We start from the raw sequence: 16,992 nt of genomic DNA on the forward strand, positions 1-16,992 counted from the left end.
GAAATCATTAAGATCAAAATCTAAACAATGAAACAGGCCTAGATAAAACTGATGGGCCTGATAACTTCATATTTATTGCACTAATATTTTTTAGGCAGTCACTGAAATTAATTATTGTCGTAAGAAGTCTTCTGCATCTGCCATCAGCTATTTTGGCTACTCATCATGAGCAAACAAATCCCATTGCCTCAGGTTTGAAGGGTGCAGAACTCCAGGCAGAATGTCAATGCTCCTCACCGAGATGGGATTCAGTGGGATTTAGAGCTGGGCTTGTAGATGTCACAACAAGGAGGTTAAAACACAGCGGGACTCAAAAGCACGAGGCTGGGCAAGAGGTAGTTTGAGGATCAAGATTTATTGACCTGAAGAAGACCTCAGGTCAGCTCAAAGAAGCAATCCAAAATTCCGGAAACAGAAAGCAAGAAGTTCATCATGGTTCAGCGTCAAGACAAAGTGACACACTGGCAACGAACACTAACATAGAGGGGGGATATATAAGGGCCAGGCTAACCCCACAGGTTTAAGACACTTAGAATGGAACCCACCTAAATAAAACAGGAAATTACATTAATTAACTCTGCCGACTGCAATGTCTAACAGTATAAAGCCACTTCAGACTAGTCCAGGGGTGGGCAAACTATTCCACAAAGGGCCGCAGTGGGTGAGGGTTTTCATTTCAACCCATTGAGAGGGCACCTTTTCACCAATCCGGTGTCCTACAAGTGCAATCAGTGGATTGCAGTCAGGTGCTTCTTGTTTTCTGGAGGAATCTCATTGGTTAAACTGTCTGTGCTATATCGGTTGGAACAAAAACCTGCACTCACACCGGCCCTCGAGGACCGGTTTGCCCATGCCTGGACTAGTCCAATCCTTTTCTTTTAGTCAGTCTTGTTTTTTTTTGTTAGTATTTTTTGTATCTAATTGGAAGACCCATGAACTATGACTGTGACCAAGATTTCTGACACTAGGCAGCACATTTTCCTTCAAGATGTCTTGATTGCCTTGATTTTACCTTGCACACTTCCAAGAAAAGGCAGCCCGGTGGACAAGTGTTTAGCGTGTCGACCCCACAGTTCTGACATCGAGGGTTCGACCCAAGTCATGACCTTACTTTGTAGAGTTTGCAAAAATTCCACCAATTTCGTTATACCCAGCTGTTTATGATGACAATAAAGGCTTTTGATTTGATGTAATCTCTAGACTTGCGTGGATTTTCTCCGGGTTCCTCCATTCCCCCCAAAAATATGCATGCTAGGCTTGTTGAACACTCTAAATTCTCCCTCTGTATGAGTATGAGTGTGAATGGTTTTCCGTCTCTTTGTGCCCTGCGATTGGCTGCCCACCAAAGTGTGGTCCGCCTGGTGCTGGTAGTTAGCTGGGATAGGCTCCAGCACCCCCCTGTGAGCCTTGTGAGGATAACCGGCACAGAATGAATGAATAAACCTCCTAGAAACTGTTCCAGATGCCTCAAAGCAGTGCTGCAGAACATAATCAAGTCTCCTCCATGTTCCACAGTAGGAAAGGTGTTCGCCATGTGGCAGAGACACTTTTCCTCGACAAATGGAGTACCTTACTCATGAAGAGTGAGCGAAAATAGTTGTTGACAGTTGTTGAAGCCTCAGTGAGAGCAACGGTTTCATTGCTGTGATTGCCTCAAAAGAGTAATCAATTAATAAGTGATGGAAGACAGCCCCGGTGACCGAGTGGTTCGCGCATTGGCCTCACAGTTCTGAAATTGAGGGTTTAATCCCAGGTTTGGGCATTCATGTGTTTCCATGTTGTCCCCAGGCTTTTGTGGGTATTCTCCACTTACCATAGTTTCCGCCCACATCCCCCAAAATGCCTGCCACACATGACAATTGGGAGGATCTATTCTATATTTCTGTAGATTGTTATAGTTAAATCGTTGTCCCTTTATTGCAAATCCATTTGGACAGTGTAATAACAAATTAAAGTATAATCCTTTAATATGAAATCTCAGACTGTTTATTAACCTAAATGCAGTCTTCAAATCTAATGTATTACTTCATGTGTTCAGTTTAAGAATAAAAAACATTACTTCAAAACGTGAAAAATATCATTTTAAACGTGTATAGAGTGACATCTAGTGTCGAATTTTTGCTAATGTTATATACTCCATAAAGTCTGCTCAGTGACCTTGGTCCATCTATTAAGATCACCATGGTAATCGTGCAAGGGGTTGGCTTAGTTGTAAAACAGTTTTGGATTTTACAGCAATGAGTCTCAGTCACAGTAATTGTGAATGAAGTATATACTCCAGATTAATTTGGGACTACAATTTTGTGTTTTTTGGTCAAATAAGTAATCAATATTACTTTGTTTTGAGGAAGTGGGTGAGGTCAAATGATAATCTGCACACGCATTTTAACCTATACATACCTACTTATCCATTTCTAGGTGTATCAAGCATGTGGCCCTCCAGTCGAAACAGAGACAGGAAGTCCTACCGTACGCGTGCCCAAGAAGAAGAAGATCGGCTCTCTGGCTGCTTTGGAATACAAACCCTCTCCCACTGTGAACCTCAGACTCGAAATGCAGGTGTGTTTTCAAATGAGTCTATTCAATTAAAGAGGGGTAGACTCAGAAGGATTATTATTAATATAAATATAGTTGGGGAGGCCCGGCGGGTGAGTGTTTAGCGCGTCGGCCTCACAGTAGGGGACCTGGGTTCAAATCCAGGTCGGTCCACCTGTGTGGAGTTTTCATGTTCTCCCAGGGCCTGTGTTGGCTTTCTCTGGGTATTCCGGTTTCCTCCCACATTCCAAAACCATGCATGGTAGGCTGATTAGACACTCTAAATTGCCCCTGGGTATGAGTGTGAGAGTGAATGAATGGTTATCCGTCTCCTCGCGCCCTGCGATTGGCTCCGTGTGCGGTCGATTGGTCGCCAGTCTTTTGGTCGCCGTCTTTTGGTCGCCGGTCTTTTGGTCGCCGGTCTTTTGGTCGCGGTCTTTTGGTCGCCCCGACCGCGACAACAGACGACCAAAAGACCGACGACCAAAAGACCGGCGACAAAACAAGGTAAAATAACACGGTCTACGCATCAATAAAAGCCAACAATGGCCATGAGCAGTTTCACTGAGCTGACGTGTGAGTGTATAAGAGTTTGTATGTACATGCGTTGGCCCCTTAGGAACGGGACGTCCGTCAGGGTCTTAACAAGTTCTCCAACAAAAAACAATAAAAGTCCGGGAAATTTGGAGCTTTTCTTTAGCCTAATAATGACTAGGGCATTAAGTATGACTAAATAGTAATTCACAGTTTGTATTTAGGGAATTTGAGCAACAATTTAAATGGTAATTATCACTTAGCTTCCGGGCGACCAAAAGACCGGCGACCAAAAGATCGGCGACCAAAAGACCGGCGACCAATCGACCATGTATCGATTGGCTCATCACTCATTCAGGCTGCCTGGCCCTGAGTCAGCTGGGATAGGCTCCAGCACCCCTGTGTCCCTAGCGGTTCAGAAAGTGAGATGAGAAAATGAGACATGAAACTAGTGGAAGAATGATTATGAGGGCAGAGGGTTGACTGTCTCTGAGTGTGCCTAACAACTGCCTGGCGATCAGTTTAAGGTGTAGTCCATCATTCGCTCCAGCACCCTGCGACTTTGACAAGGATAAGCGGTGTTGAAAATGGATGTATGGATATTTAGTAGGGGAAGCATAATTTGTTTAAGTCAATATTATTGGATTTCTGTAGGCTGTTAAGTTATTTTCTTGCTTGAATTCTTTACCACAGTTGGTAAACATACCTACCTACCTATCTATTTTAGATTACTAGAGACTACTATTTCCCTTTGGTGTGACTGTCAACATGAATGATTGACTGGAGCCTGCCTCTGAACCAACTCTATCTAGGTCAGATTGGCTAGACTTGCGGTTCCCTAAAGATGTGAAAATGGATAGAAGCAAAGATTGAAGCACAACTGTACTCATTTGGATTCTCATGTTTGGATTCACTTATTGTCATCCTCAGGTTTCAGATCTTTCCAGTAAATTAAGGGAAATGAGGCAGTATTGGCTCCAGCTCCCCATGGCACTTTGCAGCAAATTGGCAGCAGGTGGCGCTAACAAGGATAAATGCTGGAATGGCATTACAAAAGCGAGGTGGGAAAGAAACATGCATTGCAGTCAAGGATCGTCAACTTTGAATGAATTGTTTTTGTTCAACCTCAGCATCCTTTTACAATTGCATATTTATATCCAGTGTAAAAGGACAATATACTATATTTCATTTTGGGTCTTAGTTTTTGGACTAATAATTTAGTGCCATATTACAGATATAATACACAGCCTCATACCCAAAAAACAAATAGTGGTGACAATGCTTAATGTAATTCATGAAAAGTATTTGACCTGATGAAATGTATTTAAACTGTTCAACAAATCTTTGAACTATTCTGAACAGCACCTTTGCTTAGAAGAGTAAGAGATTACAAATCATACTGGTAATAATTGTTTTTGGTATTTTATGCATTTTTTTTACTTCAAGAGTGTAATTCAAACACTTAACAGACTTTTGCAAGTGTTGACTTATGCCTACAAACACACCCCTTTCCGCACAGACACAAACACACCCTAAAGCACTAAGGATTGTATTGATTATTTTTTTAAAATTCAATTTAAACAGCCCTAAAGATCATTTTTATTCCTATTATTTTTACTTCCTGAAGATACCTTCCTGAAGTGATGGGAGATGGCTTGGCCAACCAGATCAACAATCCAGAGGTGGAGCTTGACATCACTAAGCCAGATATAACCATTCGACAGCAAATCATGCAGCTAAAAATTATGAGCAACAGGTTAAAAAATGCCATGGATGGGAATGATGTAGATTTCCAGGATGCAAGTAAGTCAAGTAGTCATAATATTATAGGGGGAGTGGCGGCGCTCATATTTTGATGATTGACACTTTTGTGACATTTGACATGTTTTAAACATTTTAAACAACATGATATGATGCTAAAAGTGGTTTTACCAGTTTACAAATAATTGATTGACTCTGACAAATTGACTTAGAATAATGCTTATTCTTATTTTGATCTGGTCGGTCATTTTTAATCTTATAGAGGTGTAAAAAACATAAGCAGTTGGAATAAGTTGCAGGTTTGCAGAATACACAAAAATGGATACTGCCTTGTTAAAATCAAGCTGCTACTGTAGTTAATTTATACATTTCGTTCACTGTTAGGATCAAAACAAATACCAAGTATAAATCCATCCATCCATTTTCAACACTGTTATCTTTGTCAGGGTCGTGGGGTGCTGGAGCCTATCTCATCGTACTTTGGGGAAAAAGGCAGACTACACCAAGAACTAGGGCACACACAGAGACAGATAACCATTCACACTCAATTATTCTGCCACTGAGCAGCAATTGATCTCATTCTGCCTGCACCAAAGGCAGTTGAATTTACCACTAAACTATCAGCGACTACCAAGTAGAAATGTAAACCATTATGTGAGAGATAGTTGCTTAATTTATTCACACATTGTGGCATGGTGTGCTGGACGTTGACAACAGTCACGCACGCCATTCATTTGATTGGCTAAAACATTACTGGCATTTAAAAATGTCTGACAATGGCTATTTGCCTATTCTGGGAGATATTGGCTTTTATTTATGTTTGTCTCCATAATTATGCATAGAAAAAATTAAATTCATGTTGTTGTTTTTTTTTCCAATGACGACCGTTGTTGCTTAAACTCGAAAATAAGGCAATCGTTGAACATCAAGATTAAAAGAAAATTGGCAAAGGAATGTGAAAAATGCAAGACGGTTTATGAGTGGTTGTTATGTCCCCCATCACAGTTGTGAAATTAAGGGTTCAGTCTCGTGCGCCAAGCTTCCAGTGTGGAGTTTGCAGGTTCGCTGATTGAAGATTCCAAATTGTCTGAAGGTATTAATGTGTGCGATCATTGCGCCCTGCGATTGCCTGGCAATGAATTCAGGGTGTACCCCGCCTAGTGCCCATAGTTAGCTGGGTTAAGCTCCATCACCCTCTGTTACGATCGGGGGTGGAGGACCCCAAAGTAGGCGAGGGTTCGAGTCTGGTTCGTTCAAATCTTTATTTCGATCGTCCGCGAGGCGGGCGAGCACAAGAGGTGACGGCGCAGGCGGGTCATAAGCCGTAGCGGGAAGGTCGGCGTGGTCGTTTTCCTTGGTCCATGATCCGTGGTTGTAGGGGGCAGAGCATGGTCGGAATCCTGGGTGTAAACAAGAGGTCGAGTATCAAATAGACAAGTAGGTAAAACGCGGGAGGGTACCTCACACCACAGTATTCTGTTTAACGATCCAGCAGCATGGTCATGTTCCTGGTGGCATTAAATACTCCTTGTAGGGTAATGACTCACACCTGGCAGCACGCGAGTCATTAGGGGCTGGACCTGTAATTGGGTGATGGACGCAACCAGCCACCAGTCTAGTCTGGGGCCTGACACCCTCGTGAGGAGGATAAGTGGCTCAGAAGAGGAATCAACTAATCTCCAATCTGTGCATATTTACTATTCATTCATTCATCTTCCATACTGCACATCCTTGGGGTTGCTGGAGCCTAACCCAGCTGACTTTGGGCGAAAGACAGACTACACCCTAGACTGGTCGCCAATCAGCCGTAGGGCACACACAGAGACAAAGGACCATTCGCGCTCACAATCATACCGCCACCAGCAGGAATCGAACCCACACCTGCGTGCACCAAAGTCAAGCGAGTTAACCTCTATGGCCTATGCCATAAGGCAGCTCATATTTCTATATACAATTTACTAAATCTTTTTTTGGGGTGTCCATGCTGAAAATTTGAATGCAGAAGCGTTGAACCCCAAAACATCTCAATGCAATAGCACAGATTTCTAATATTCTTTAACAAACTATTCTGTGCTACTTTCTCCTAGGTGATGACATCAGTGGCTCAGGAAGTGGAATGTGTCTAAGTGGTGTGTGTACTCGAAGCAGACCTGGACTGTACGCATACCCGCAAGACACTGAGCAAGTCACAGGGGCAGCTACATGCCAAAGCCATCTGTGTAGCCTTTTACTGCTCCTCCTACTGGTTGTCCTGCTACTTTTGCGGTGATGTTATTCTGCCTTCTGCCAGTCTTTTTGGTGCAGTCAAAGACTTGCCTCGGTGGCTGAAGTTCAGAGGGAGAGACAGTGGACTAACATTGCCAAAATTGAAAATGAAGAGGAACCTAAACTGGCAGTAACAGCTGTTCTTGTTTGGTTTTACTGTATTGTACTGTTGATTGCTTTTGTTGAGCTGGCTTCAATGAATTCCAAGGAAGAAGATGAGTTAAACTAGATGTTCCAAAAGATGTCTGATGGTGCATAATCACACAAATCTATAATGATGCCTTTGGATGTCCTAAAAGTTCGATTGTGCGCTAATCATAATGGATAAGGCTCAAATGATAGGGTGGATTTAAGGTTAGTTTGTTTTTTATTATTATTATTTTGTCTGTTGTCATGGGTGTGCAATTACAACACAATAACATTGTATAAGTTGTAAATGTATGTATAGCCAACGTGTGCATTATATGATTGCATACAGTGGAAACAAAAAAAGCACCATATTGAGCCATGTATGTCCATTTACAAGTTAATACTTGATTGGGAATGAATCATGTATAAAATGTGATGTAAATGTTAAAATTTTGTGGTGAGTATTGCTCAACAAATAGGTGTTGGGGTTCCCGAAGAATGCCAGCCCCCCTTAATGTATGAACTGTTGTGATTGAATTGAATCGATGTTATTGTTCACATCAGCTTGGAAATCAGTAACTATCAGCAAAACATCCATAAAAAAGCACAGAGAACAAATATCTCAGCATTATTTTATTTTTCTGTTATTTCAAAAAATGTCACATCATTCTACCATTTTTTACATTTTCCAACTGAGAACATTTCCTATCAGACAAATCAAAAGTTTTTTTTAATTGAATGTGCGCTTGCATTAATCCGTTGAAGAAGAAGCAACATAGTATCAGGATTACATGAGGATAAATTGCACATATAAGCACATATTTCCTTTGGGAAGAACAAATTCACCAAAAAACTAATATGTAATTATTGACACCGTGTTGGTGCTGTCCTTTCATACTCACTGAATTGTTTCCCTGCCATTCCATGATACAGAGAGACTAACAACCATGCACACTCTTACCCTTACTGTGGGAAAATTTTGAGTGATTAATCAGCCTACCATGCATGGGAGGAAGCCAAAGTACCCGGTGAAAACCCACACAGGCACTTAAGGAACATACAAACTCCACACAGAAAGGCTAAGAACCCCCCGGATTGAACCCCCGGTCTCAGAACTGTGATGCGGACATGCTAACCACTCGCCGCCATTTGTTACGTACTTTCCTGCATTCATTTTCTGAACCGCTTTATCCTCACAAGGTTTGTGGGAGGTGCCGGAGCCTATCCCAGCTGACTTTGAGTACGAGGAAGAAGACACACTGATTTGGTGGCCAGCCAATCGCAAGGCACAAGGACACAGACAACCATTCACGCTTACACTCATACCTAGGGGCAATTTCGAGTGTCCAACCAGCCTACCATGCATGTTTTTGGAATGTGAGGGGAAACCGGTGTACCCGGAGAAAACCTACACAGGCCCGGGGAGAACATGCAAACTGCACACAGGTGGAGTGACCTGGATTCGAACCCAGGATACCTCTGACCACTGCAAGGGAACATTGAAATGATCAACTGACTCCTTGTGGTCTGTACTAAAGCCAGCACACGACCATTGACAAAGTATTGTGTTCTGCTTATGCAAAATACAAAACCAAGACATAATAAATATTTTTTTCTGCACTTACAATCATGACTGCAAGTGTTTGTGCCAGAAAAGTGTATCATGCACTTAGTCTGCCTTAATTTAAATCTTTATGTTTCCACAAAGTGCCTTTTTAAAAATCTTTTTATTTTTTGTTATCCATTCAAGTCACTAGATAGTGCAGTGATTCTTTCTTCCCAGTTTGATGTAAACTGCATGGGTCTGATTCTACCTCACAGTGGTGGTGTTCTTGTGAGTTCAAAAGGTTGTCTGTCTCTTTGTATAATTATATCTTCAATACTATATATGTGTGCTATGTGGGTGACATGGTGGATGACTTGTTGGCACGATGACTCTTAAGTTCTATTAATTTTTTTTTAAAAATTATTATTGGAAGGCAACAAACACTAGGACTTTGGATTTTTCGATTGCCAGTTGTCATACTTGTATTTGGCCACATGGTGTCGCTCCGCATTCAACCACGACCATGCGGGACCAGTCCATTGGGCTTTGAGTGTAGGTCAGGTGCCAAGACAAAGGTGATTGGTTAATGAGCTGCCATCCTACTCTCTGATTGGCCAGAAAGGTGTTGGAGAGGCGGTAAGTACAGCCGGGAGAGCAAAGACGCTTCTCACTATCCGTGAGGCGTGTGTTTACATCAGTGGACGTTCCCTTCCATCTATTTCAATGGAGACGTGATTCTAGCAGCGGAATTCTGACTTGAGCATCTTGAGCGTCTGTGGAATTTGGTTCATGCTAGCTGGATAATGGGAGAGGACAGTCGGATGCTTAGCGGGGCCGTGGTGGCCACTTTTACAGCGGTTCTTCTATGTGTGAGCACTTCAGTGTGGGCAGAAGAAGGTAGGTCTGTGTTTCTACATTTCCTCTGAGTTGCAATCAATTTCTTGTTTAAAAAGAACAATCTGACCGTCAAGCAAGTCACCGTATGAAGTTTTCTTTTATTATGATAATTATAATATTATTAATAATAATCACCATCATGATGATTATTATTATTATTAATTCTTATTGCTATAATTATTATTATTGCTATTATTATAATGATTATTATTATTATTATTATTTCTGCTGAGGATTACCGGTAATTGCATTGAACAAACAAATTTGTGTGTCTCATAAAATTTCTATTTCTCCATTTATTGTAAACATCTGTTTCAAACTAATTTCGAATTAATTGGAAATTTGTTGTTACTTCTATTGAATGATTCAGAACGAATGGCTCCAATTTTACATCTTTTCATGAAAAAATACTAATTTTAAAAAATCATAATGGTTTGCCAAAAAAATACCGTTGTTTAGTGTAAATGATACTGACTAGTAGAAGGCAGGGGTTTTTCTTTTTATATATATATATATATTTTTTTTAATGAAGCAAAATAAAGTAATTCATCTGAGCAAACATTTAGAAATCTGTCAATCTGTATATGATGTAACATTTAAAACATTTTGCAAGTTTATCTAAACATGTTTTAATTAAATTCTTTAATTAATAGCAGTTCCAGTTAATTACACATTTTTGACAGTTGCAGTCCCTAACATGGGGGCTGCTACCAATTTACCTAATTGATCATTAATTCTAACTCTTGCTTATGATTGTTCATATATTTCTCTGCAATTGGCTCCAGCACCCTCACGACCCCTGTTAGGATAAGCAGTTCGGAAAATGATTTTTCATTTATTACTAGTGTCAAATTATGGTAAACATGGATGCAGTACTGGCTGATGTGGAATGTGCTAAAATTACTTGGGTTTAATAAGGTCTTAAAGTAATTATTGTATAATAGAGTGTGCAACTTGATTAGGGGTCATCAAATGTACTTTGGAGTCAAATTAAGCACAACATGACTTCAGGTGTAGGAATGTCGCCCAATTATTAATCAGACCGCCATGCTCTTCACAGCTCTTAATCTTAAAGCTGCATTCACACTGTCTGTGTTGGATTCTTGTTGGGTGTCGAAGGGCAACAGGCGGCCTGCTAACCAGTGTTTCGCATCAGATGTGACAAGATTTTGCCAGTTGGACCGGTTAGACAGTACCCTGCGGTGTTCTTAGTTGGGTTGATTTTTCAACGACACATCAAAGATGACGAGGAAGCAGCCAATCAAAAATGTTTTCTTATTCAAGTACCTTCAGCTCCGAGTCGAATCCTTCCTCAACATCTGGTCAAAATATGATCGAACAAAGAGAACAAAATAGGACTACAAGAATAGTCATGATATTACATGATTAAAATGGTGTTATTACAAGAGAAAAGTTGTCCTTTACAAGATTAAAGTCTTTTCATGGCTTATTTTTATGTTATGTTAAGCGGAAGTTGTTAGGTTTCACAGGCTTTGACTTTTGGCTACATAAGGTTGGCATGACCATGAAACTGCTTTTAGCGTATCATTAGGATATTTTGTAATATTCATTCATTCATTCCCCCGTCCCCCCCCCCCCCCCCCCCCCCCATCCTTGTAAGGGTTGCGGGGGCTGCTGGAGCTTATCCAAGCAGACTTTAGGCGAAAGGGACACTACACTCTAGACCGGTCACCAGTCAGCTGTAGGGGACACAGAGAGACAGACGACCATTCACGCTCACATTCATACTGCCATCAGCGGGAATCGAGACCACACCTGCCCGTACCAAACTCGGGCGCGTGAACCTATACACCATCAGGAAGCTTCATTATGTAATTTTACATATTACATTAAAAATTGCTGTAAATTTTTTAGGTCGGTCCATATGTGTCGAGTTTGCATGTTCATCCTGCGTGGGTTTTCTCCGGGTACTCCGGTTTCCTCCCACCTTCCAAAGACATGCATGGTAGGCTGATTGGACACTCTAAATTGCCCCTAGGTATGAATCTCAGCGTGGATGGTTGTTTGTCTCCTTGTGCTCTGTGATTGGCTGGCTACCAATTCAGGGTGTCCCCTGCCTCTGGCCCAAAGTCAGCTGGGATAGGCTCCAGCACCCCCCACACCCTAGTGAGGATTAAGCGTTTCAGAAAATTAGATGAGATGAGATGAATTGAATGCGAGCGACATTGCTTCCTGCATGTATGAAATTCATCGGGCATGGGGGTCACAATAATTATTACCCCATTCCCATACTTACCAACAGTATACAGTGGTACCTCTACATACGAGCTTAATTCGTTCCGGGACTGAGCTCGTATGTCGATCTTCTCGTAACTCGAGCGAACGTTTTCCGTTGAAATGAACTGAAAACAAATTAATTCGTTCCAACCCTCCGAAAAAACACCAAAAACAGGATATTGGATTGGATTTTTTTTTTATTTCTTCTAATTCGCAATCTATTAACAAAGTAACACATAACTAGTGGTTTAATAGTAATAAAATGTGTTTAATAGAACTAAAATTGGGCGGATTTCGCGGAGGGTACGGTAACGCACTCGTAACGGAACAAACAAATTTAAATTAACTTGGATTAATACAGACACTCAAACATACGTTTAATGTAACTTTACACAAAACTGAATTCTAATTTTGTTTTAATTTTTTTTACCTTCATTTTCCGGCTTAGCTGTTTGCCACGCCTCCACCCTCACGTTCGCTATCGATGGGCTGTTTGCTGTTGTACTACGTATTCCCTTCAAAATATTCCGAAAATGATGCACACAAATGTCCTCACAATAGGATAACGCACGACCACTTGCCAACGAGAAGTAGTCTTGAATGAGCGATCGCGGGAGCTAACAGGCTAAGGAAGGAATAACAGGAAATGCAACAGCTCAGCCTACCCACGTATTGATTGTGCGTAATAAAGTTTTATTCCGAGAAAGGGTGCCATTGGCTATCAGTGTTGTGTGCACGAGTATACTTCATTACCCAGAAAGCCCTCTTTTTGCCCGATTTATGGGCGTTGTGCGTTTTCTGGTCCATGTGTAGGAGAAACTTGTGTGAAGAAATCGTTCAGTGCTCGTTATACACGAAAGAGATGCGGCAAAAAAGACAGTGCGCTACAATGATGAACAGCCTCTCATGTCATGGCCACCTGGCTTTTTCGCATCTCGAAATTTTTCTCGTATCTAGAGCGAATTATTTGCTCGGAATTTTCCTCGTATCTCGAGCATCTTGTAGGTAGAGCTGCTCGTATTTAGAGGTACCACTGTACTGGTAATAATTTCTCATTATTCATTGCATCTAGGGGAAATTTACTATTCTAATCAGCTGTAAAAAAAAAGTGAACATTGTTTTAAAAATACAATAATAATGTGTTGTCTTCAATTCCACCTGATACCTGATCTTCTTACACATAACCTGCATTTCTTTCTCCTCCTTTTCCTACTGCTGTCTTAAATAAGTGTGAGCCAGATAAGTACTCTGTGGTGTTCTAACAGCATGTATAATGACAGGCCCTGGTGAGGTGCCCCCATTAGGGGGACATGTTAATGCATTGCAGCGCTGCTGTATTTTCTACGGAACACAACACTGTGATTGTGTGTAGGAGGATTAGATGAAATGGAGCTGTGTAGATGATGGCTTTGGCCATTCCATGGTAGGTAGTTGCCACTTAAATATGTAAAAGCTCTACTGGCAGTTATTATGCATGTAGACCATTTGTAAAAGGTGCTCTTATTTAAAATATGTTTAAAAAAAACATTACGGAAATGTCAATAAATAAGGAGACATGAGCTATTGCTCAGCTTTAATTGCTGGGATAAACTCCTCTGCTTCAACATACGACAAAGTAACAAATTCAGTCAGTGATACTGCAGTGCACAAAAGAGGATGTCTGCACATTGTTGAGATGTCAATGAATTTTTTCAATCTGTTTTTAACAAAGCTATACTTTGAGCAGTATGATGTTTTCCAGAGGTGCTTGTTAAAAATGATTTGGCTGGATGTGAATTTTTTTTGGCCTTCTTTGTTTCCAGTAATTGATTTCTTTCCTCAGATGTGCCAATGTCTTTCTCAAACTAAATTTACTAATTATTATGTGCTCCATAACGTAAGCAATAGACTTTTATCACACCTTTACCTGTGATTTTTATTTTAAGAACGTGAAATTGAACAAACACTGGGTACTTTGTTGTGGTTCAAAAGGAAAAACAGGTGTCCTCTCACACCTCCTGAGATTCCGGAATTGTTGACAGAGTTTAAAAGACAACATCTTAACTATGTGAGTTCTTGGTAAAAACTAACCAAACCGAGGATTTCATTTTGAGATGTGTCTAACAGGAGAAAAAAGCAAATATTTTCCCCAAATTAGAAAATAAAAAGCCATTGATAGACATTTTTAGACATGATTGTTGTTTTAGCTTATCAAGTGTGAGTATTCCAGAATGTCTCTTCTACAGTCATGGCCAAAAGAGAATGACACAAATGTTACATTTTCCCAAAGTCTGTTGCCTCAGGGTTTTTAGGTGTTTGCCAAATGTTTCTATGGGCTGATGACATACAATTCGAAGCATTTCACAAGTATAAAAAGCTTTTATTGAGAAATACAATTCTCCCTGGCATGCTGTCGATCAACTTCTGAACCCAATATTGTCTGATGGCAGTCCATTCTTGCATAATCAATGCTTGGAGTTTGTCGGAATTCGGGGGTTTCTGATTGTCCGCCCGCCTCTTGAGGATTGACCACAAGTTCCCAATGGGATTAAGGTCTAAGAGATTGCTGACCAAGGGCCCAAAATCTTAATGTTTTATTCCCTAAACCAGGGGTCTCAAACATGCGGCCCGCGGGCCAACTGCGGCCCGCGGGACGATAATTTGCGGCCCCCGTCTTAATATGAAAGATCAATTTTATTTTATTTTTAATTTTTTTTTTTTTAATTTTTTTTTTTTTTTTTTTTTTTTTTTTTTACCCCTTTCCTCATGATGGCGCCGTTTAAGTGGCAGCCAGTGGCAGTAGCTCTGTCCACTCATGTTTTTCTTGTTTTACAGCATGTTTTACATGAAAAATTAGAGGGAACATTGACATGCACCTGCTTGTGGCAGGTGTGATACTGGTGTGCCGATAGCGAGCAATGATGATGTCGTGACCGGATGATTCGCCTAAAGACGTTTCGCCGACGGAGGTTTGACAGACGGACAGGTCGTACTAGTATTTGTTAGTTTAATGATTAAATACAAATACTAGTATTTGTATTTAATCATTAAACGCTGTTTTCAGCTGGATTTGACCGAATTTGAGAGCATTTTGAGCCGTTTGGCGAATGGACGTCTATAGACGTTTTTTTGCCTCCATCGCGATATCATCCAGTATTTGTATTTAATCATTAAATGCTGTTTTAGGATGGATTTGACCCGATTGCTGTCATTTTACGGCTCGGTTCTGCTACATCTGCCTGCCCAAGAGTGCTTATTCCCGGACTGCCATTGATGGTAGACGAACATTGATTTTTACTATAATTTGGACAACACCGGCGGCGGGCCGGATTAAAAATCCTAACGGGCCGTATATGGCCCGCGGGCCGAGGTTGAAAAACTTGTACACACACGATCCGGCGGGGCGAGCGTTCGAATCCCGTTTCGGCGGAACCTCCGTTCGGCCGAATGAACGTTCGGTGGAACGTCCATTCGGCGACCTGCCCGTCTGTCAAACGTCCGTCGGCGAAACGTCTTTAGGCGAATCATCCGAGTACCGATGATGTCGCTCACACTGGTACTCAGTGCGCTCGGGGAGGTTGTCTTTCTGCTCAGACCAACAAAAAATTAGAGGGAACTTTGGTTCGGAGCTGAATGAACCAATCACGGTGAGGTATACGGCTCTGGAGGGCGGGACATCGGCCGGGCTGTCCAGTGCCTCGCTCACTCACTCATTCATTCCTCCAATCAGCTGGGCGGAGGAGAAGCCGTGAGGCCGATCACTCCGCTCGGCGCGCACACTCCTCCGCTGCTCTCACCATAGAACTGAATGAGGCGCTATGATCCGTGATCCAGCCTGTGTCAGTGTCTGTAGCCATCTCCGCGATTGAAACGGAGAGCGAAAGTGCACATGCGCCACAAACCCGCGCGACTGAATGTGAAAGATCAACCCGAGACTCATTCCAAGTGGAAAAACATATTACAGAGCCCCAGAGATGTCTCTTTCAAAGCCTGCCGTGAAGAGAAAGGTCGGTGATGAGCACAGACAGTTTCAAGAAAAGTGGGGAGTGCAATATTTCTTTGTTGAACACAGGGGCACCCCGACGTGTCTCATTTACACTGAAAAAGTTGCGGTGCACAAGGAATACAATTTGAAACGTAATTGTACTACGAGACATGCTGTGGAGTACGAAAAATACCAGGGAGATGAGAGAGCCAACCAGGTTGCCAGTCTTAAAACACGTCTTCTGAGGCAACAGGATCTCTTCAAGAAGGCTACCAAAGACAGTAATGCAGCAGTCAAAGCTAGCTACGCCGTTTGTGAGTTGATTGATCCTGTGCTAAGTGATCCCAAATGGCTCATGGACTTGGCTTTTCTTGTTGATATCACACATGAGCTTAATGTACTGAACAAGAAGCTACAAGGCCAGGGGCAACTTGTCAGTGCTGCCTATGACAACGTGAGAGCATTCTGCACTAAACTTGTGTTATGGAAAGCCCAGCTCTCTCAGACAAACCTTTGCCATTTCCCAGCATGCAAGGCTCTCGTGGATGCAGGCACACCATTCAGTGGTGAGAAGTATGTTGAGGCCATTTCGAAGCTACAGGAGGAATTTGATCACAGATTTGCAGACTTCAAGACACACAAAGCCACATTTCAAATTTTTGCGGACCCCTTCTCCTTTGATGTGCAAGATGCCCCTCCTGAGCTTCAAATGGAGCTCATTGACCTGCAGTGCAACTCTGCACTCAAAGCCAAGTTCAGGGAGGTGAGTGGAGAAGCAGACAAGCTTGGGCAATTTTTGAGAGAGTTGACCCCCAGCTTCCCTGAACTTTCCCGAAGGTTCAAGCGGACCATGTGCCTTTTTGGGAGCACATACTTGTGTGAGAAGCTCTTCTCCACCTTGAACTTCAATAAGTCCAAGTACAGGTCCAGACTTACTGATGAGCATCTTCAAGCTCTACTGAGGGTCTCCACTGCTTCCTCCCTCAAGCCAAATGTGACTATGTGAGAAGAAGCACTGCCAGGTCTCTAGCAGCAAGGAGTAGGCAAAAGAAGCCGTGTTCAGAATATTTCATGTTCAATGTTCCATTCAAGTTCAGAAAGTTAAAGGTTAAAGAGCTGTTAA

At 41.8% G+C, this 16,992-nt stretch overlaps 2 protein-coding genes across 3 annotated transcripts in view; both read left to right on the plus strand.

Annotated features, from left to right (window-relative positions):
• Positions 1–7,842, plus strand: part of gpc1a (glypican 1a) — a 28,772-nt gene extending 20,930 nt beyond the window's left edge. Inside the window, exons 7-10 of the mRNA XM_077607362.1 lie at positions 2,419–2,559; positions 4,000–4,130; positions 4,697–4,872; positions 6,918–7,842. Coding sequence (XP_077463488.1) covers positions 2,419–2,559; positions 4,000–4,130; positions 4,697–4,872; positions 6,918–7,099 — 630 coding nt within the window. The 3' untranslated portion in view covers positions 7,100–7,842. The remainder of the gene's footprint in view (positions 1–2,418; positions 2,560–3,999; positions 4,131–4,696; positions 4,873–6,917) is intronic.
• Positions 7,843–9,423: 1,581 nt separating this feature from the next.
• Positions 9,424–16,992, plus strand: part of LOC144078605 (ephrin type-B receptor 1-like) — a 60,325-nt gene continuing 52,756 nt past the window's right edge. For both annotated transcript variants that reach the window (XR_013301259.1, XM_077606816.1), the window contains exon 1: positions 9,424–9,667. Coding sequence is in view for 1 of the 2 variants with exons in the window: in XM_077606816.1 (XP_077462942.1) it covers positions 9,574–9,667 (94 nt within the window). In the remaining variant the exon portion in view is untranslated. The remainder of the gene's footprint in view (positions 9,668–16,992) is intronic.

The sequence above is a fragment of the Stigmatopora argus genome, chromosome 8 (genome assembly GCF_051989625.1).
Source record: "Stigmatopora argus isolate UIUO_Sarg chromosome 8, RoL_Sarg_1.0, whole genome shotgun sequence".
Taxonomy (NCBI): domain Eukaryota; kingdom Metazoa; phylum Chordata; class Actinopteri; order Syngnathiformes; family Syngnathidae; genus Stigmatopora; species Stigmatopora argus.